General features: G+C 45.3%; 2 protein-coding genes and 1 long non-coding RNA gene across 4 annotated transcripts in view; 1 reads left to right on the top strand and 2 right to left on the bottom strand.

Annotated features, from left to right (window-relative positions):
- LOC148004714 (uncharacterized) overlaps window positions 1–11,741 on the bottom strand; it is a 55,026-nt gene extending 43,285 nt beyond the window's left edge. The window contains exons 1-3 of the mRNA XM_087559747.1: window positions 11,687–11,741; window positions 9,669–9,780; window positions 8,210–8,378 (exon numbers count right to left, since the gene is read on the bottom strand). The gene's annotated coding sequence lies outside the window, so the exon portion shown is untranslated. The remainder of the gene's footprint in view (window positions 1–8,209; window positions 8,379–9,668; window positions 9,781–11,686) is intronic.
- The window catches only part of Srgap1 (SLIT-ROBO Rho GTPase activating protein 1), a 271,658-nt gene that overhangs the window by 233,731 nt on the left and 17,517 nt on the right, over window positions 1–20,410 (top strand). For both annotated transcript variants that reach the window (XM_087557299.1, NM_001191784.2), the window contains 3 exon segments: window positions 10,637–10,742; window positions 13,425–13,649; window positions 17,467–17,546. In XM_087557299.1, the coding sequence (XP_087413425.1) occupies window positions 10,637–10,742; window positions 13,425–13,649; window positions 17,467–17,546 (411 nt within the window).
- The window catches only part of LOC120093620 (uncharacterized), a 47,920-nt gene continuing 46,634 nt past the window's right edge, over window positions 19,125–20,410 (bottom strand). Inside the window, exons 2-3 of the long non-coding RNA XR_015625407.1 lie at window positions 19,957–20,123; window positions 19,125–19,505 (exon numbers count right to left, since the gene is read on the bottom strand). This is a non-coding gene — a long non-coding RNA (uncharacterized LOC120093620). The remainder of the gene's footprint in view (window positions 19,506–19,956; window positions 20,124–20,410) is intronic.

Raw genomic sequence — 20,410 nt, 5'->3', positions numbered from 1 at the left:
TGCTAAGTGAGCTCCAATTCCAGCCTTAGCCCTTCTACCCCTCCCTTGCAACATCCCATCCTGTACACAGATTCTAACAGGTGAATCCGGCCCTCCCCCACACCCCCTTAAACCCCCCATCCCCGCTCTCTCCCCTGCTGAAAAGCTATTCCAGTATGTCCCACATAAAAACATACTTCTTGATAAGGCCAGTTCATAGACAGGCACTGATCCTCTCTCCTATCTTTTGGGGAACTGAACTATTCCTACTGCTCTGTCCACCTACCTGCCTACTATGCAGGTGTTGACATCCACAGGGTAACACACCAAACAGCACATGTGCCATTCCCAACTCCTCGCCTTCACCCCAGCCTTGTCCCCTGCCATCCCTGATAACCATTGTCATCTGCTCTGAAGGCATCGCCAACTGGCGTGTTTTCCAAGAATCCCAACCATCCTTCCTACCACCCCACGTGGAATTGGTCACCTCTCCTTTGCTGATATGCTACTGTACGTACCTGCAATTGGGGTGTCTATGATAAAATACGGTGACCAAAAGCAACTTGGCGAGAAAAGAGTTAATTTCATCTTATACTTCCAGTGGCAGGGAAGTGGGGCAGTAACTCAAGCTGGGCAGAAACCTGGAGGCAGGACTCAAGATGAGGCTGTTGAGGAACAGTGCTGACTGGCTTGTCTCCCTGTCTTTCACAGCCTGCTTTCTTACTCCATCAAGGACCAGAGACTTAGGGGTAGCCCCGCTCCCAGTGAGCTAGGGTCCTCCCACATCAATTATAAATCAATAAAAAGACCCACAGGGCCTTCTTATAGGCCAGTCTGGTATAGACATTTTTCTCAGTTGAGGTGCTCTCTTCCCAAATGTCAGAGAGGTTTAGTCTGGAGCCCTAAGTCCTTCTGTGGTTTCCCAAAGACATATGTCATATCAGCTGAAATGTAACTGTTGGGCCAAGACCATGGGGCTGTATTACCAGTTAGCCTTACTGAGCCAACTTACATGTCCGAGGGTGAGAAATGTCATTCCATGGTTGGGATTGATAACAGAGGTCACTGGGTCAGTGAGATTCAGGTTCAAACCCTGGCTCCACAAGCTTTTGTAAACTTCGGCAGAAATTAATGCTTAATCTTGAACTCCATAGGTTTATGTGAAAAGCAAATTACATAGGTTTGTGTGATGAATTTGACATCACACTTGGACAAAGTAAGCCTCTGTTAATGTCACTAGCTCTAGTCGCTTCTGGGACAGCTGTGCCTAAGGAAAATTCAGGTCCCACATGCCCATCTAACTGTTTTCTAAATGTATTTCTCTGGCATAATTGCTTCTGATGCATTACAAATTAAGTTGCTGTCTCCAGAACATCATAATGGTTCCAGTGTGACTTTTCCAAGACAATCAGCCCAGGTTTTCCACAAAATCGGACTTAGCAAAATAGACTATGAAGGAAAAAACAAAAACTGTGTAGAAATGTTTTGCTTACTCTCTGTTTGAATGTATCTGTGTCTGTTTTTGTCTGTGTTTATGTGTTTGTGTTTGTGTGTCTGTTTGTGTTTGTATATGACTGTGTGTCTGTATGTGTTTGTATATGACTCTGTGTGTGTCTGTGTTTGTATATGACTGTGTGTGTCTGTTTGTGTTTGTATATGAATGTGTGTGTCTGTGTTTGTATATGACTGTTTTATCTGTTTGTGTTTGTATATGACTGCGTTTGTCTGTTTGTGTTTGTATATGAATGTGTGTGTCTGTACGTGTTTGTATGTATGTATCTGTGTGTGTGTCATTCTGTGCCTCTGTGTATGTCTGTGTGTCTCTATGCCTGTGTGTGTTTGTGTGTATGTCATGTCAGTTGGGTGTGGGTCTGTCTGTGTCTGTGCATGTGTGTCTCTGTGTGTGTTTGTGTGTGTCTCTCTCTTTCTATGTGTATGGGTTTGTATGCCTATGTGCATATCTGTGTATCTGTGTGTCTCTGTTTCTATGTGTGTATCTGTGTCTGTTTCTGTGTGTTCGTATATGTGTCTATGTGTGCCTGTGTCTATGTGTCTTTGTGTATGTGTGTTTGTGTATGTGTCTATGTGTCTGTGTATATGTCTTTGTGTATGTGCCTATATGTGTGTGTTTATATGTGTGTGCCTGTATGTGTGTCTAGGTGTGTGTTTATATGTGTCTATGTTTCTGTGTGCATATATCTGTGTGTGTATGCCTTCTATGTGTGTCTGTGTGTATGTGTATGTATGTATGTGCATGTGTGTCTATGTGTATGTATATGTATGTGTATGTGTGTCTGTGTGAGTATGTATATGTATGTGTATGTGTGTCTGTATATGTATGTGTGTTTGTGTATGTATGTGTCTCTGTGTATGTGTATGTATGTGTATGTCTGTTTCTGTGAGTGTTTGTGTGTGTGTGTGTGTGTGTGTATGTGTGTGTGTGTGTGTGTGTATGTGATGTGGGGCACGCATGTCATGGTGTGCATGTGGAGCTCAGAGGACAGCTTTCCACTCTGTTATCTCCTCCACTGTGGAATCCAGTGGTGCACTTCAGGTCCTCAGGTTTGCACTTCTACCCATCTCCCTTGTCTGGGTGGGTTCTTTGTTTATGTGTTCCAGTGCTGAGGTTCAAACCCCGACCTTCTACCACTGACGCACATCCCCACTCCTAGACCCACATCTTGCAGAAGACACAGAGGTGTCAGGTTTGAGTGAGCTAGTGTTGTGAGTAGGATGTGAATGGGTTTTGTGAGTACCGTGTTACAAAGTCTCACTCACCGTGCAGTCTGCTCCAGTCAGCTTTCCCTAATAAGTCTGATTACTTTCAGTGCACAGTTTTCTAGAACGGGAGGACTTTCAAGAAGGCATGCTGGATCTCTCCTTACATTACATCCCCTTTATATTTGAACAAGCCCCTTCAAGAACTTAAAAGCTAGCCAGAAAGAGGATATGGTTGTGAATGAGTGTGGTCTAAGTATTACTGGGCTAACGCTAAGACAGAAAGGTCTAGGGGGAAGTCATCTCAGGGGGGGTTTTACTGGTGACATCTTAAGCATTGTAGAATCGGATTTGGTTTTTCTGTTAAGGCCATTTCATGTGACAGCTCATGTGGGAAGGTCTCCCTTTCATCATTCCTGAGAGCTTATGTAAGTTCCTGAAACACCCACCACTTTTTGCTTACTTATTTTTTTGGATTGTATTTGAGCAGAAGGAATCTTGCCTGTGTATGTAAGTTTCTGTCCTGCCCCTTTGCCTCTGAAGAGCCTCATTCTTGGGAAGCTTTAGATGTGTGTAGTAAAGAGGGGTTGGTAACAGCGTTCTCCACAGCTGACGTGCAGGGTCCACTCCGCAACTCACCAGAAACCACTTTTTAAAACAACGATTTACCCAGATGAGCACCTGATGAAATCAGGTTAGCGATGCTTTGGAAACGGTGAGCTTCCTGGTCTCTCAGTTCCTCACCCAAGCATTCCCTTTGGTTGTTGCCTTTTGTACGCTGGCTACTCTCTGAATGACATCGTGAGTGTGCCAGGTCACACCCGCAGTCTAGGCAGCTGGCAGCAGAGCCATGCATCATGGCTCTGGATTCCTGGGGTAGACAGCCTAGCAATTATTCAAGTAAGGCATAGAACTTTCCTGGCCCAGCCGTGGGCCCATATAAAACGTTTGCACTTCACTTTGTATAGTGTATGATTATTTATTTAAGTGGCTTCTTGGACAGGAGAAAACAATTTTATAGCTGATTTTTTTTCTCATCACAGAGATAACTAAAAGTACACAGAAGGCACATGGGACAAAATACTGTCCCCTGTAAGCCACCACCCAAAGAGAAGCAGCGATGTGTCCCTTGGGGATTTGTGCATTCATGTGTGTGCAGTGCTTTGAAGCCTGTGAGGGTTCCTTATAATATCTACAGGAGATGGTAACCCAGGAACCTCCCTATAATTAATGGCCCAGCTTTAACAATTCTGTCGCTCGCTTGGGCTAACTCCTCTGGCTCCAGATGCTCTCCCTGTGACACAATGTCATGTATCTGTGTGTACCCGACAGCGGGAGCTTAGAAGCTGACTCTTTTCTCTCAAAGTTATTATCACTACACGGGAGGTGGGTCATTTCAAAGTGGTGGAAAATGCTCAGAAGCATATAGAATAGAATATCATCCCTCATAATTCCACTGTCCAGAGTGCCGTGGACACCACCAAGAAACGTTTCGTGAATGATTAACATGTATGCTAACGTATGCAATAGCTCTGACACCACTGTCATACCCTAAAGTCAGCAACTCCTCAGAACCATCATATAGGTAGTCCGTGCTTTTTCCAGCTAGCTTTTATTATGTGATTAATCTGTGGTCGCTGTTGGGAAGTTATAAAATGAACTAAGAACATCCGTCGGTCCTCCACACCGAGAGAGAGAGAGAGAGTGTGTGTGTGTGTGTGTGTGTGTGTGTGTGTGTGTGTGTGTGTTTCATCTGTGTCTGTGGTTCTCTGAGTACAGATGCCACAGATCAAGCCACCTGTGACCAGAACACACACAGGTCCTCTGCAAGAGCAGTAAGTCCTCTTACCCACTGAGCCATTCTTCCAGCCCCATAGCCTTGAACTCTCCTGGACACTGTATGTTATGGCTGCTATAAATTGTCTGCCTTTTTTGACACACACTGTATGTAGCTCGCTCTCTGATTCCACAATTCTGTTTGATGTCATAGAATTGTGTTCTTAGGATTTCCTTGATCTCTGAAAATGCTGAATATCTGATCGTAAAGCTTTCTAACGCTTTCTTTTTTATTATTATCTTTAATCTCTTTTAACAGCCCAGTCGTTATCCCACTTGAGGTCTGCCCTCCGACTATTCCTCATCCCATACCTCCTCCCCCATCTCTAAGAAGATGTCCCCACACTCTCATACCCTGCCATGCCTCCCTCTCCCTGGGGCCTTAAGTCTCTCCAGGGTTAGGTGCGTCTTCTCTCACTGAGGCCACACCAGGCATCCTCTGCCGTATATCTGTCAGGGGCCTCGTAAGAGCTGGTGTGCGCTGCCTGGTTGGCGCTCAGTGCCTGAGAGATCTCAGGGGTCTGGGTCAGTTGGGATGCTGGTCTTCCTATGGGGTCGCCCTCCTCGGCTTCTTACTGCCTTTCCCTAATTCAACCACAGGGCTCCCTGACTAAAGCCCATCAATGAAGACTCAGTTTCTCTTCTGTGCTCAGTATGGTGGGACAGCAGCTCAGGGGTTATGTAGTACTTGCTGCTGTTAAGCAAGAGGAGACAGCAGGGGTTTTGCTCACAGGAGTCAGCCCGTCCACAGCTGGTCACAGAGGCTGCCTGCCATGTTTACCTGAGAAAGTTAAGGAACTAGGGCCAGGGTGAAGTTGAGATCCTCCTAAATGTGTCAGCATACACGTGCTTTCTCCTCCCTTTTACTCACACATGCAACTGATGAGCCGTGCCTGGCTTTGGGTAACCGAACCTAAGCACCCCTTAGAAAAGGACAGGCTTTTCTGTGACCACCCTTTGCCCCCGATGAGGGCACGAAGACCTTTATCAGCAAGCTTCTAGAACCATAGCTGGGCAGGTTCTGAGCTATTCTAACCCGACGGTGCTGGCCTTAGACCACTTCCCAGGCACATGGCCGGCCACCTACTATCTTTGTCTTGCTCTCAGCACGTCCTTCCTCATCAGCTCTCCGGATCCCCTGGGTGGAAGTCCCATCTTTTGCTCTCCTAGCCAACTATAGGCTATCCGGCTCTTTATTTGACCAGGAGATGATGAAGAGCAATGTCTCACAGAATACTGAGTCACAACAAAGTCTGGACTGCAACCAGCTGTCTGGGTATAGAAACCAGCATTTGAATGCACAGTGAACAAAAGCATCCCCCAGCAATGCCTTGAGACTGGTGATGGACTCTGGAACTCAGGAATACATGTGTGTCTGTTTGAAGAGTTGGTTCCTGTGCATAGCTACCAGAAGTTTTCCTTTCCATGCCTACATGAGTAAGGAGAATTGTCTGTCTTGTGGTTTATTGTTGGTATCATGGCAGATGGCCACTTTTGTGTGCCACTGAAGAACCAGCATGAGGGGACAGTGGCCATTTGGGCCTCTCCTCAAGCGGCTCAAAGCTTTGTGGCATCTTTTGCACACATGTTCGTAGAGCTCTCTGTCACCGTGCAGTACTGGAGGCTGAGAGGCTGACGTGAGAGCCCTGAAGTGCTAGGAAGAGCTTTGCGTGCATGACCAAGAGTGGCCATGAGTCACTTTTACCTAACTGCATGAGGTCTCCGATTGTGGGAACAAAACCCAGCTCAGAAGAAGTCCAACAAAGAACTGACTTTCCTGACACTTCCCGTGCAGAGAATAAAAGATCCTTCTTTACATCCATCACGGCTGAAGGACCATGAATTGCCAAACCAGGAGCACAGGTCGTTAATCAGGTGTTGGCGGCAACCACAGATGTAGCCATGCTAACCGCACGGGGGAGAGGAGGTGGACTGTTCATGTCAGAGCTCAGCTCCTGTAGGCAGTGCACACATGCCTTCTGTGCAGCCCACCAGGAGACATCTAGGCGTCCATTGTAGGGCTGAGGCCTTGGTGCAGATGAATTTGCAGCTAATGCAGAACTCCAACAATGACCCTTTCATTCTGATTTATGTGCACTGTAGTGCATCAGACATTTGCATTGCATAATCTAATTTGTCACCTTTTTTGGAATCTATCTTTCATCCTGATTGCACTCACTTCTTCTTCTTCCTCCCCTCCTCCTCCCCCTCCTCCTCCCCTCCTCCTCCTCCTCCTTATTATTATGATTATTGGATATTTTATTTATTTACACTTCAAATGTTATCCCCTTTTCCAGTTTCCCTTCCACAACCCCCCCATCCCATCCCCTTCCCCCTGCCTCTATGAGGGTGTTCCCCACCCACTCAACCACTCCGTCCCTCCTCCCTGCCCTGCCATTCCCCTACACTGTGGCATCCAGCCTTCACAGGACCAAGGGCCTCCCCTCCCACTGATGCCCGACAATGCCATCCTCTGCTACCTATGCAGCTGGAGCCATGGGTCCCTCCATGTGTACTCTTTGCTTGGTGGTTTAGTCCCTGGAAGCTCTAGGGGTCTGGTTGGTTGATATTGTTGTTCTTCCTATGGAGTTGCAAACCCCTTCAGTCCTTTAACTCCTCCATTGGGATCCCTGTACTCAGTCTTGGCTGCAAGCATCCACATCTGTATATGTCAGGCTCTGGCAGAGCCTCTCAGGAGACAGCTATACCAGGTTCCTGTCAGTAAGCACTGCTTGGCGTCAGCAATAGTTTGGTGTCTGTGTATGGGATGGATCCCCAGGTGGGTCAGTCTCTGGATGGCCTTTCTTTCAGTCTCTGCCCCAACACTTTTCCCTGTATTTACTTTAGAAGGAGCAACTCTGGGTGCTGCTCACTTCTAAACCTTGCATTTGCACCCTATTGGCTCCCTGGTTATTTTCTTTTTTCTTTTTTTTTTAAAGCTTTTAAATGATTTGTTATATTTTGATTTTATGCGCATTGGTGTCTTGTATGTCTGTGTGAGGTGTCAGATTCCCTAGAACTGGGGTTCCAGACAGTTGGGAGCTGTAATGCCGGTGCTGGGAATCGAAACGGGATCCTCTGGAAGAACAGTCGGTGTTCTTCCCAACTGAGCTGTCTCTCCAGCCCCAGTTATTTTTCTTTTATGGTAAAACACAGACATAAAATTGGCCATCTTTGGGTGTGGGGTAAAAGTTAAATGTATCCACAGCACTGCAAATCCAATCTCACTGTTGATTTCTTGAGTATTCTCTTACTCCCCGACAGAAGCTTTGTAGCCATCAAACAGCGCCACCTCCTTCTCCTTCCCGGGGCCCTTGGAGCTCTGCTTTATGATGTGGCCTAATATAGGTGCCTCATCTAAATGGTATGAGGTGTATGGCTTGTTTTGCTTAGAGTAGTGTCTACAGGGCTCATCCACGGAGCAGCCTTCCTCTTTACGGCTGAGTAATATTCCTCTGCATGTCAGTATAACATTGTCCTTCTCCCTTCATCTGTCTATTCATATCTGGGTTGCTACCACTTCTTGACTGTTGTGACTAAATGTCACTGTGAATTTCATGTAAAATTTTGAAACTGCCTTCAAGAAGAAGCCAAGTTTAGAACAGAGAGATTGAAAGAAAGAGGCTCTTAACATCAAACTGAAGCTCCCGGAAGCCACGGCTCCCCCTTGCCTCACCTCTGGTGCTCTGGTGTGGCTCTCTCTTCAGGAGACCTGACAGACGTTAAGATGATTACAGGGTGACAGCCATCTGTATTGTTTCCTTCTTTCCTGATTGTTGACAGCTATAATCTAGGACCTCCAAAATGTGCTTTAAGTTGATAAATTTCTGTCCCACATATTAAACCTTAACCAAAAAAAAAAAAAAAAAAAGAATTAGAATTAGCTTAGAGACTCAAAGGATTTAACTCTTGCAATCCCCAAGATCCTCAAATAAAACACGGCATATGGTTTTCCTTGATTTTGTCAGAAACTACAGGAGCCTTCATATGTAGCCCACAGAGAGAGGAGGTCACTGCCAGCCAGGGAACTGTGAGGGAGCCAGTTAGTCTTTATAATATATCGCCTCCTGGGGTGTAGTAAACTGTGTGACTTACATTCTCAGTGACTCGAAGATCCTGAGCGTCTGTAGTGTTCTGCACATCCGGTTCCCCATTTAGGTTCCCAGTGACTTTTGCAGATCTCCACAGATCCCCTCACTTAAGTATTTCCTTTTCCCTCTCCGCCCAGCGTGGCCCCCAGGTTCCACCCCAGGTTGTAGGAGGTAAACTGCCTCCTCCTGGCTTCTGTTTGATTCTATAGGTACGACACAGGTGACAATACTGACAGCTTCATTACTGCATTCTTGTGACCTGAATTTATGTACCTGTTTAACACCGAAAAATAATAAGTATTCTAGACATTTATCCCCAGAAGAAATAATCGAGACCACAGCTTAGAAAATGCATTAAATTCTTATTCAGTCGATGTTACTCCCCCCATATTCACGGTGGGTTTCTTTTTTCTATTTCAAAATACATTACAAATAAAAAAAAATGAAATTACCATATCCAATTCACAATAACTATACTCACATTATTAGTTACTGGTTTGGGCTACAAGAATAAAAAATGTTATAGGAATGTTAATCACATGATGAGACTTTCAGTGTCCCAGGTGGAGGGTTTTTGAACCGTTTTCCAGGAGATGAGCTGGCTTCCTTTCCAGCTGAGGCGTACTTAATGGTGATAAATTATATGCTGTGCTGCAGACTCCTCTGTGGCTGAGCAAAAATATTTGTATATTTTTCATACCTTTTCAGCCTAATGGGGAGCAAAGCAAAATGCCCACTTTGATAATAAAGAGAGAGCAGCTCTCCAAACCCCAGGAAAAACGAGCTTGGGCTGGGTAATTAGAGCCATGGTTTCCAACCTAGGCTGCATAAAGGAATACCAGCCATTTTGAAAACCTACCCCCCATGTGAAGGCCAAACACCACAAGTTAATTCGGAAGGGAAACTGGATGGGATCATAGTCACCCAAGTGAGAAATGGTGAAACTTACTGGGGAAATTAGCAGTGCACTAACCTGCAGTGGAAACACCAGAGAGAAAGTGAAGTGTGGGGGGTGGGTCACCATGTTGGAAGTGGCAGTTTTACCTTGAGACTTTATGAGGCTGCCACTGATGAGTAGGAAACAGCCTTTAGGGAAGCCTGTGGTGTGGCATCAGCAGCTCGGGGCAGAGTAGAATCCAGCAATATCTAGAATTCTCTAGAGAGAAGAGTTAAGGACAACAGACCATAATATAAAATCACAGGGAAGCTTCAGGGTTATCTCAAAACATTGATATATATGGATGGATGGGTGGGTGGATGGATGGATGGATGGATGGATAGATGGATGGATTCATAGATAGATAGATAGATAGATAGATAGATAGATAGATAGATAGATAGATAGATAGATAGAGGAATAGATGGGTGGATGGATGGATGGATGGATGGATGGATAAATTCATAGATACATAGATAGATACATAGATAGGTGGATAGATAGATAGATAGGTAGGTAGATAGGTGGATAGATAGATAGGTAAAAGGATAGATGGGCAGATGGATGGATGGATGAATTCATAGATAGATAGATACATAGATACATAGACAGATACATAGGTGGATAGATGGATAGATAGATCTGTATATATATAGATATAGACAAAACAGATATAGGTATATCCCAGAAATCTGGCTTAGTTACATACACCAATGGGCATTGGTACCATATGAATGGCAAAATTTAGTGCTCAAAACAAAGGAGAGGAGTGATTTCCAAATTTACAAGGACTCTAAAGTACAAGTCAAGACCGTACATCACATAAAATAAACCAGTGTGGTACAGACCCGTTTCCCCAGCACTTGTGAAGCCAAGACCAGCGGATTTTCAGCTTGAGGTCATCGGGGTTATGTAACAAGACCCTGTCTCTAAACTAGATAGAGAAAGATAGAGGGATGCCGCTGATGTTGGGATGTATCCTATAAGGGATGTTGGGATGTATCCTATAAGGGATGCTGTGATGAGCTGCTCTATGACCCAAGGGGACTCTGACCGTATCACCTTCTGTCTTCAGGAATAGATAACCTCTATGAGAGGGCACTCCACATCCACAAACTCCTCCTGACCTTGCCCAGGTCAGTCCTTATAGTGATGAGGTACCTGTTCGCCTTCCTCAATCAGTAAGTACACCTCCATGTTCTGCCAAAATGCCCATCTGTATTCTGTCTGTGTTCTCGCATCCTATTGAATGTGTATTGAGTTCCATTCATCAGCAGAGTGGAAGGGAAAGTGATTGAGTGTAGACCGAGGGAACATTTTTTTCCCTCCAGAGATCAAGGTCTTTCTGTGATGCATGAATAGTCTACTCCAGAGAGAGAAACTGTGGCTGGCCATAAATGTAAAATATCCAAAATACTACTATAAATAACACTTTCTAGTGAAATATGTGTTTTTCCAACTTCTATCCAGAGCACGTGTCATAAGTGTTTTTTTCAAAATGATGTAAACCACCTTCTTCTAGGGAAAAAAAAAACTGTCATTTTTTTTTTTAAATGTTGTAGTCAGGGATGGAGGAGAATTGTAGGTGACTTAGACATCAATCCAAAGGTAGAATTTTCACAAACTCACTATAATGCGACATTGTCAAGAAGAAAATAGACACAATACAGTCTCTACCACGATACAACAGGAATTTTTTAAGATCACTACATCTTTTCAAAGGAACTCAGCTTTTGACAGGGCAACTTTGTTTCCAGTTATGTTGCTCACTGATGCAAGGGTTCCGTTGTAGACACATCTCTCCCATATCCTAGCTAAAAGTCTTCAGGCTTTGCCACCTTTCAGTTACCCAGGTAGAAGTTCATGGTTTTAGCCATTTGGACAGAAGTGCTACCTAAAAAGGCGTGACCTGTATCTGTATTAAATAGACGCTGTCCACTGCCACCTTTGACTCAGCCTGATCGCCCAGGCAGTTGTGCGAGCCGAAGAGCTCCATCTTTACTTGGGATGCGTGCTTCCCCTCCCCCAACTGATGTGTTGTTCTCACTGGGAGCCAGAGCCCACAAAGACCTAGGAAAGCAGCGTCCAAGCAAAACCATCACCGAAGCCTGAATGTAACACTCACCTGCCTGGGAAAGATGAGGGCCCCACCTCAGCCCAGGATGCTGGACACAGGAGTCCTGAAAAGAGAGATTAGCTGCTCTTTTCTGCTGCAAAACCAAAACCTAGAAATCATCTTTGTTTCAAAATCAACTTTATGTTCTTCAAGCCAGGAGAAAATAAAGACCTAGGAGGATTGAACCTGATCCTTCCCACTGAACCCAGGTGTGATCTTTGAAATTTGGACGATTTTTATTCTGAATCTGAACTTCTCCCCCACCCCACGTTTCAAAGTCATCTGTCTGCCACTCAGTCACCCCGTGGCATTGTGAAGCTTTTGGGGGGGCAGGGGATTGAGAAGTGGCAGAAGGGAGGGACATGTGGTAGCTGTGGAAAGCACTCTTTTCATTTTCCACACCCCCGACTATCTTATCTCCACTCAGGGCTAAAGGGCCACATCAGGCATCTACGCTCTGTGTCTGTCACCGCCTCACAAAGGCAGCTGAGGATTCTTTTTCCTTCCCCTTGTCTGCTCACCTACCGTTTACGTTTCCTTTTGTGGCTGACATTCTATACACTGAGAGATAACAGCTCAGAACTCTCCAAAGGATTGCAGATTCCCTATGCATTAGAGGCCAGGCATTAAAGAGCAGGCTCGCTCAGAGTCACCTGCGACGCGGTCTCATAAATATCTGTAATACTGAGTTTAGAAATTAGTAGCAGACAGCCAGGAATGATCCCAGAGCTTTCCCACCTTAAATGCAATAATAAGAGAATTAAGGGCTTCCTCCTTTGTCTCTGAGCGGTGTCTTTTGAGGCAAGGGTTGTCACCTAGTGGTGGTAAGCGCACAGCGGCAGGTTATTAACCTATATCTGTTCTTCACCTCCTCCAAGAAAAGATGTTTTGCTTTTATTCTTGTTTCTTTTCTCACAGTTTAAATTGCGTGTGTTGCGGGTGGGGGTGTAAAAACTAAGATAGTGTTGAATGGTAGGGCAGACTTAGAGCTATAACCCTAACTAAGGCTTTCTGGGAGTTGGCCCGAGCAGATTCACAGGTGCATTTATGATCCTCCATATTTACAAGTGGGGCTCATCTGCTTGGTCCTTATCTCCATTACGGTTGATGTTGTTTTAAACTCACGGCTTTAGGAAATGCCTCTCACTCACACGAAGAGGATGCATGTTCCTCTCGTGTCCTCTCTAGTTGAACATAGTCAGTCCTCTTGCTCTGGGGTTCGATGAGCCAGCTCTAAGTGGGATGGGCATCATGTTTTTCTCTAACGACAAAAGACAAAATTATTTAATCCATATTCTCAAAATATGAGGTCAGGGTGCTGGAGTGATGGCCACTGGTCAAGAGTGTGCACTTGTCTTCCGAAGGACGAGTTCAGATCTCAACGCCCCCCCTCAGATGGCTCACAACCACCTGTAACTCCAGCTCCAGGGGACCTGGCACCCTTGCTGTTCTCCACGGACACACACACACACAAACATGTGCACACATGCACACTGGTTTTTATAGTAAAATAAATTCAAATTATGGTCAGGTGGTGGTGAGGTTCACCTTGAATCCCAGCACTGTGGGGGCAGGCAGATCTCTGAGTTGAAGACCAGCATGGTCTACAGAGCCAGTTCTAGGACAGCCAGGGCTACCCAGAGAAACTGAGTTTCAGGGGGCGGGGAGATCCGGATACTTAGTATGCTGTGGAGCTTTGTTTCCCCAAACCCGTCCCTCACAAGTTCTTCCTCCCTCCCTTTTGCAGCCTCTCCCAGTACAGTGACGAGAACATGATGGACCCTTACAATCTGGCCATTTGCTTTGGCCCAACACTGATGCCAGTTCCGGAAATACAGGACCAAGTGTCTTGCCAGGCACACGTGAACGAGATCGTGAAGACGATCATCATTCATCACGAGACTATTTTCCCAGATGCGAAAGAACTGGATGGCCCTGTGTACGAGAAATGTATGGCCGGAGGCGACTACTGGTGAGTTCAAGAGCCCTCCCTCTGACATAGCTCCTGACTGAATCACAAAAGTGAGTTACCCAGGACCAGGGAGTTTAAAGTGCTTACTGCTGGACCCTGAGACCCTGAGTTCAGATCCCAGCATCCAGTAAACATTAGGTACAACAGCGTCTGCCTAAAATGGCATGTGCCTGCCTGGGACCCCAATGCCAAAGCAAGAGGATGCTAGCAGCTCGCTGGACATCCAGCCTCTGCAGACAGTGACCTCCAGGCTCAGTACATAAGGGAGGAACAATCCAGTAAGACATTGGTCTCGGGCTCTAACTTCTACATGCGCAGACATGAGTTAGTACATACATGCATACACCACACACAAACAAATAAATAAAATTAACTGCCCGTAAACTACAAAAGCTTCTAATTTTTAAAAAGGAAAGATAGAGGAAAGAAGAAAAAGTGAGCAAACATTTGAGGTAAGTTTAGAACAGTGACGTTCATGGTGATGAAGGATTCATTGTGAAGGCAAATTGTTCACAGCCTCTTTTCTAGATAACTCTGACCCCTCTGTAAACAAGAAGAGTTTTGCTTTTTAAGGGTTTGTTTATATCAGGGTGTGTGTCATACACTGCCAGCTGGTCCGTGTAGTGAGTTCCAGGGCTACCTGGAGAGATCTGTCTCAGAAAGACAGAGAAAAAGAGAGACAAAGAGAGAAGGAGAGATTAATTTTTACCACTATTCTAAAGAAAAGAAGACTAACCAAATTAACAGATTTCATTTCCATTCTTGGGTTTTATTTGAGTCCGGGTTTTGGATGGTCCAATGCTGGAGATCAAAAGCCTTGTGTGCTTGGCAAAGAGTCTGCCAATAAACTGTGTATCCCCAGCCTCACCAGAGAGCTTTGTTATCTGGTTATTATTAGACACGTTTCTTCTTTTTACAAGAGCTATGTCGATCAAATAGATTTTTTTATTCTTTTTTTCTAATTCATTTATTTATTTTATGTATGTGAGCACACTATAGCTGTCCTCAGACACACCAGAAGAGGACATCAGATCCCCATTATAGATGGTTGTGAGCCACGATGTAGTTGCTGGGACTTGAACTCAGGACCTCTGAAAGAGCAGTCAGTGCTCTTAGCCGCTGAGACATCTCTCCAGCCCTCCTCTTTTTCTTTTTCTTTTTTTTTTTATTTTCCCTTTTATAAGTAAATATGAAAGTAATCCAGGTCATTATGAGCAAATTTATATTAATATGTTTTAATACTAAAATTTTTTAACATAGCATCATTTCCCAGCCAAGTAAGACAACTGAGAGTCAATTGAGTAACCCTAAAAGACAGAAATCTAAAAATCTCTGTGCTCATTATTTGGTATGTGATATGTGCACTTCAGGCGTTTTTCTAGAAGTCATAAATAACAAAAGAAGTCTCAAATCGGTGAGGCCCTCTATTGTGTCAGCTAGTCAGGGCGCTCATCAGTCAGTGGTTTATGTATCATGAATATTCTTCAAAATAACTTTAGAGAGGTCAAGAAGTTAGCTTAGCATTAATATTATTTAATAGTACCTGGGAGCACCAGGCAGCTCAGTCTACTTTCTGTTGTTCTGACAGAATACTGACTGGATAATTTAGAAAGAGAAGACCTCCTCAGTTACAGATGCTGGAAGTTCTCCTATGAAGGCCTCCGGTAACGACCTTCCAGCTCCCTAACAAGGTCAGGGGTCAGTGATGAGAATAAGACACCGGTGTGCACACCCAGATCTCTGCAGTCCTCCTATGCTGAGGTCGCTCTAATTTCCTCACAGGGACTTGGGAATCCTAATTCCAACATGTGAATTTTTGCAAACCTAGCAAAGACATAACACCAGATCCATCTGATTCCAGAGCACATGCACCTTCCCAGTCCCGGTCTTGTGGGAGCAGGGTCTGAAGGGCCTTCAGTCTGCACCCTTCTCAGGAGACCGCTGAGACCATTCCCAGGCCGAGTAGATGTGGAGCAAGTACCTCAGAGACGTTTTTGAAAATACTTCCTTTCCCCCACTTACGTCATACACGGTGTGGTAGTTCAGAAACCTGGGTGTTGCTATTTCCACATGAACTGCTGTCAGAATTAGGAGCCAAGCATGCTCTCTTGCAGTTCTGGGCTGCAGCAGCGATGTTACACGGGAGATTCAATTCAGCAGTATTGACTTGAATATGTATGACAGGTACCAACTAAAGTCTTCCTCTGGGAGAGTAAGTGAATAAACTCAGTCATGCTGAGATGCATGACTTCATTTCACAGACATATTTACTTTAAATAACTTCATTTCACAGTCATATTTACTTTGAGGCCAGTGTCGGAGCTATGTAGGGCCGTGTAAGGAAAATCTGCCATCGTCTTTGTTGTATCAAAGACAAAGTAGGCAGTGGTAGTGCACACCTTCAATCCCAACACTTGGGAGGCAGAGGCAGGCAGATCTGAGGTTCCTGGTTAGCCTGGTCTACAGACTGTGTTCTAGGATAGTCAGGGCTACACCAGAGAAACCCTGCCTTGAAAACAAACAACAACAACAACAACCTCAAAGACAAAGTATGGAGATGTGTGGTGAGTGTGTGGAGTTCATTCCAGAGCTGTGGTGTTGCTGCTTTTCCAAAAAGGCCTTGTGGCCAGTGGCATGGACTAAAGAATGTTCTGTTTACAGTGCTTCAATGAGAATGTGTGTGTGTGTGTGTGTGTGTGTGTGTGTGTATGTGTGTGTGTGTGCGCGCGCGCGCTGTGTGTGTGCTGTGTGTGTGTGTGTGTGCGCGCTGTGTGTGTGCTGTGTGTGTGTGTGTGTGTGTGTGTGTGTGTGTGTGTGCAGTTACCCTTGTGCCTCACTGGCTCTAGAAATGGGTTTTTAGAGTAATATCAGGTTGGTATTTATGGTTAAAACCCTCTATTAGCAAACATCCGAAAGCACACGGTGGTGGTGATGTTAAAGTTGCAAAACCAAGACAGTAAAAACACAATCCTCGGATAGAAATGAGTTGCTGTCGAGAGATGATAGAAACAATGCTAGAGTCTCCTCGAAGAAGTCAGAGAATTCTCAACTTGTACGTCAGTCAAAATGGTGAACTGAATTTGCAAAGATTTCTGTATATAGAGCAATAATCGAACGTTCTCTACCTGAAGTCAACTAATTTGCATTTATTTGAGTCAGAGTTATTTCTTATACTTTTTCCTGTGAGTAAACTTGTCACAATAAGATTGTAAAAGATGAATGCAAACACATACATGCAGAGACACATACATTCACAAGTGTATCTATGCATATATGTGGGCATCATGTGTACACATGCAAAAAATTTACTTTTCCTGTTGCTGTGATAAAACATCCATCCCTACAAAAGCAACTTATGGGTGACGGTCATTCCTTCTGCCTCCTTCACAGTTCTAGGGCATAGTCCATTGTGGCAGAAGCCCAAGGCAGCCGGTGAGACATCAGCAATCGGGAAGCACAGGGAGATGGATGGCTGTGCTCAGCTAGCTTGCTCCTTTCGTGCAGTCCAGGACCCCACCATCAGAGTGGTTCTTCCCACTGGAACTAACCTAATGGGGTATCCCTCACGGGCGTGGCAGAGGCTAGTCTCTTAGTTATTCTAGAGCTCCCCAAATCTGCTGCTCTTAGAGTAACCACCACACCCATGTGTGTCCACAGCCATAGAACTAGATCATTAATGGAGGCGCAGGCATTCTGTGGTCAGATACCCAGAATTGTTTCTACACTAGAAGTCCTGTGGGTCTCCTTGCTATGGTAATTACACCCTTAGAAAACAATGCTCTTTGGTTTCATATACATGTCTGTTTCTGCCCAACAGCGACAGCCCATACAGTGAGCATGGTACCCTGGAGGAGGTGGACCAAGACGCTGGCACAGAGCCCCATACCAGTGAAGACGGTAAGTCCCGGCTGGTGCTCCTGTCCGTGGCTTTGGTTTGGTTTGGTTTTTTTCTTAACAACAGAGTTCCCAGGCTTCTTTTATTTGATTTATTATATTCATGTATTGACTTATTGCTGCTCACCTTTTCTTGTGGTATGTCTAAGAACCGTGTATATATGTTTCTAAAACGCCCTCTCTACTCTAAGGCTCACCTTTTAGTGTACTTTTTAAAGCAGTGAGTTTATCCAGCCTTCTGCCATGTTTTTTCTCTCTTGATCAACTTTAAGGAAACTGGGCTAAACCCTGAGAGGAGGAAAGTAGTCCTACTTTGTCCTTTTCTTCCCTACCTCTCAGCACTTAACACACTCCCCACACACAACCATTTTATTTACTTTCTAATGATTTATTTATTTTAGGTATGCTAGTGCACTGTAGCTGTCTTCAGACACACCAGAAGAGGGCACCGGATCCCATTACAGATGGTTGTGAGCCACCATGTGGTTGCTGGGAATTGAACTCAGGACCTCTGGAAGAGCAGTCAGTGCTCTTAACCACTGAGCCAGCTCTCCAGCCCCTCACCCGTTAACCTTACATGTTATGAGGATAGGTCTGGCTCTGCACACCAGGTCTCTAGAGCATGTCCACCTCGCCTGACTGAAACCATGTTCCCTACCGACTGCTAACTCCACACTCCTTCCAGCCCTTGGCAACCTCCATCCTTTGAATCTACGAAATTGGCTATTTTAGGCTCTTGACTTAGGCAGAGCCATGAAGTCTATAGCTTACGTCACGCCCACCCATTCGTCCATGATGGAGCACTGCCTCCTTTTAAAAAGCCGGGACAGCCCTCCCTTGTACGTGTATGTCACACTTTCCTGCCCTACATTTGAGACTCTGTTTTTCAAATACTTTATTTTTTTTTTTCATCTCTAAACCCTGCTGAGAGAAGAGCTACAGCTTCACATGTGTTGATATGGCGAGGGCTGCTGCTCTAAACCATTTAGAGCTCAGCCCGTGAGCAGATCTCCAGTCGTTTAGTGTCGCCAAATTCACTTCGATACTTTCTTCTAAGAGACTATTTCGTTTTCTTCATCTTTTTTTTTTCAAGGCAGGGTTTCTCTATGTAGCCCTGGCTGTTCTGGAATTCATTCTTCATAGACCAGGCTACCCTCAAATTCAGAGATCTGCCTGCCTCTGCCTCCCCAGTGCTGGGATTAAAGGGAAGTGCCACCACTGCCTGGCTTTTTCTAACTTCCAGAGTTCAGTGCTCAGCACCAGTTGTCAGAGCTTTTCCTGTGCTGATAAGAATTGAGCCCATGACCCTCTGCACAGCCACCAGCCTTTGGGTTTTCTTGCCGTTCTGTTTTGTTAAGACAGAGTCCTGCTGTATGGTACAACACAGACTATAAGCTTGCCCTCCCTGCACTCTCCCAGGTTGCTGGGGTTACTGCCGTGTACCACCATGCCCAGCCCCTTTTCTGTAATATATACCGAAAGTTTTCTCTTAGAGCCTCTCTAGCTGTGTGAAAATTCTCCTTTGACCCACTGAATTTTTTCCCTGCCATACTTAAAAAAAAAAAAAGACCAAGCAGCAGATAGGTTAAGTTCTGTGATCTTTACTCAAATATCCAACCTCTCGTGCAAATGTGTCTGATAACTCTAACACATTTTCCGAATCTCTCACTCACTGGGTCTCTTTCCAGCACGCATATAAATTTTTGATGTGCGTCTTAGAACTTTAGCCTCAGGAAGATAGCCTCTCACGAAGGGTCTCCTCGTTTATTTCTCCCTGGGGCACAGCAGCCTGTAGTCAGTGTGCAGCTTTTAGCTTAAAGATTTCCATGCAGCCAGTCACTGGGCATTTTAGGTGCAGACTCTGAGAGCAGCTTAAGAAAAGCAGCAGCGCACTCTGCATTCTCAGGGATGACGTGTCCCAAAGTCCTCAGACAGGCATTTCCTTAGGATGGCGGGGCAGAGCTGTACAGTGAGGAAGATGGGAACAGTCTGTGAAAAGATACAGAAGACAGTAGGGTCCAAGGATGCTATGCTGAAACTCCGTGAACACTAAAAGTATGGTTTTTTTGGTAGGAAAGGAGGCTCAGGTAACTCAGGCTAAGCAGACTCTAGTCTCAAGCTCCTCTGACATCATCCTTTTGTCTGTTTCTCTCCCTGGCTCATTCCTTCCCCCACCCTTCCCCCTCTGCTGACTTCTGAGTATTCCCTTGCTTTCTCCAGGTTAGGTAAAACCCAGCCAGCTCTCTCCCCACATACCAGTCCCAGTATCATGCCATCTGTCATATGTCTACCTTTCCACTACAGGAGAGAGTCTTGGTTGGACACTCATTACTACAGATCTCATTGTGGTTTGATCGTGGCCCTCACTCTCTGCCGGAAAGAAAAGCACTGCTCTCTAAGGACAGGCTCTTACCACAGCCACCTCCACAGTTCTGTTGCTAAATCCGCTGGGACGCCGGTCGCCTTTTTGACTGTCCGATGGTGTGCTTTCTTTGCTCTATCATGGTATCAGGGAGGCATCATCCTGTTTTCAGGACAGGCTTTCACAGAACAAAACTGACCTCTGCAAGGGCAATAGATCTAGAAGGAAGCATATTCGGGAAGATGAAGTGCCCAAGAGGAGGCACAACATTATTACGTCATACCAAAAGTATAAGACCATGAGCTTAGGACCTTAGCACCAGGCAGACACTCTGCTGAGGCCACGTCCCCTTTGCAGTTAACAGAGCCATGCAGAAGCACTAAGTAATCACATTACACCCTTGCTATGATTGATATTGATGTCAGCAGTGGCAACATTCTAAAAAGTCTCTGCAGGACCCCAAAGGACCATAAGACTCCTGCTATGAAGGAGCCGTGATGCCCCG

The sequence above is a fragment of the Rattus norvegicus genome, chromosome 7 (assembly GCF_021556685.1).
Source record: "Rattus norvegicus strain SHRSP/BbbUtx chromosome 7, alternate assembly SHRSP_T2T, whole genome shotgun sequence".
NCBI classification, from domain to species: Eukaryota; Metazoa; Chordata; class Mammalia; order Rodentia; family Muridae; genus Rattus; species Rattus norvegicus.
This window is presented reverse-complemented; position numbering and strand designations above follow the sequence as displayed.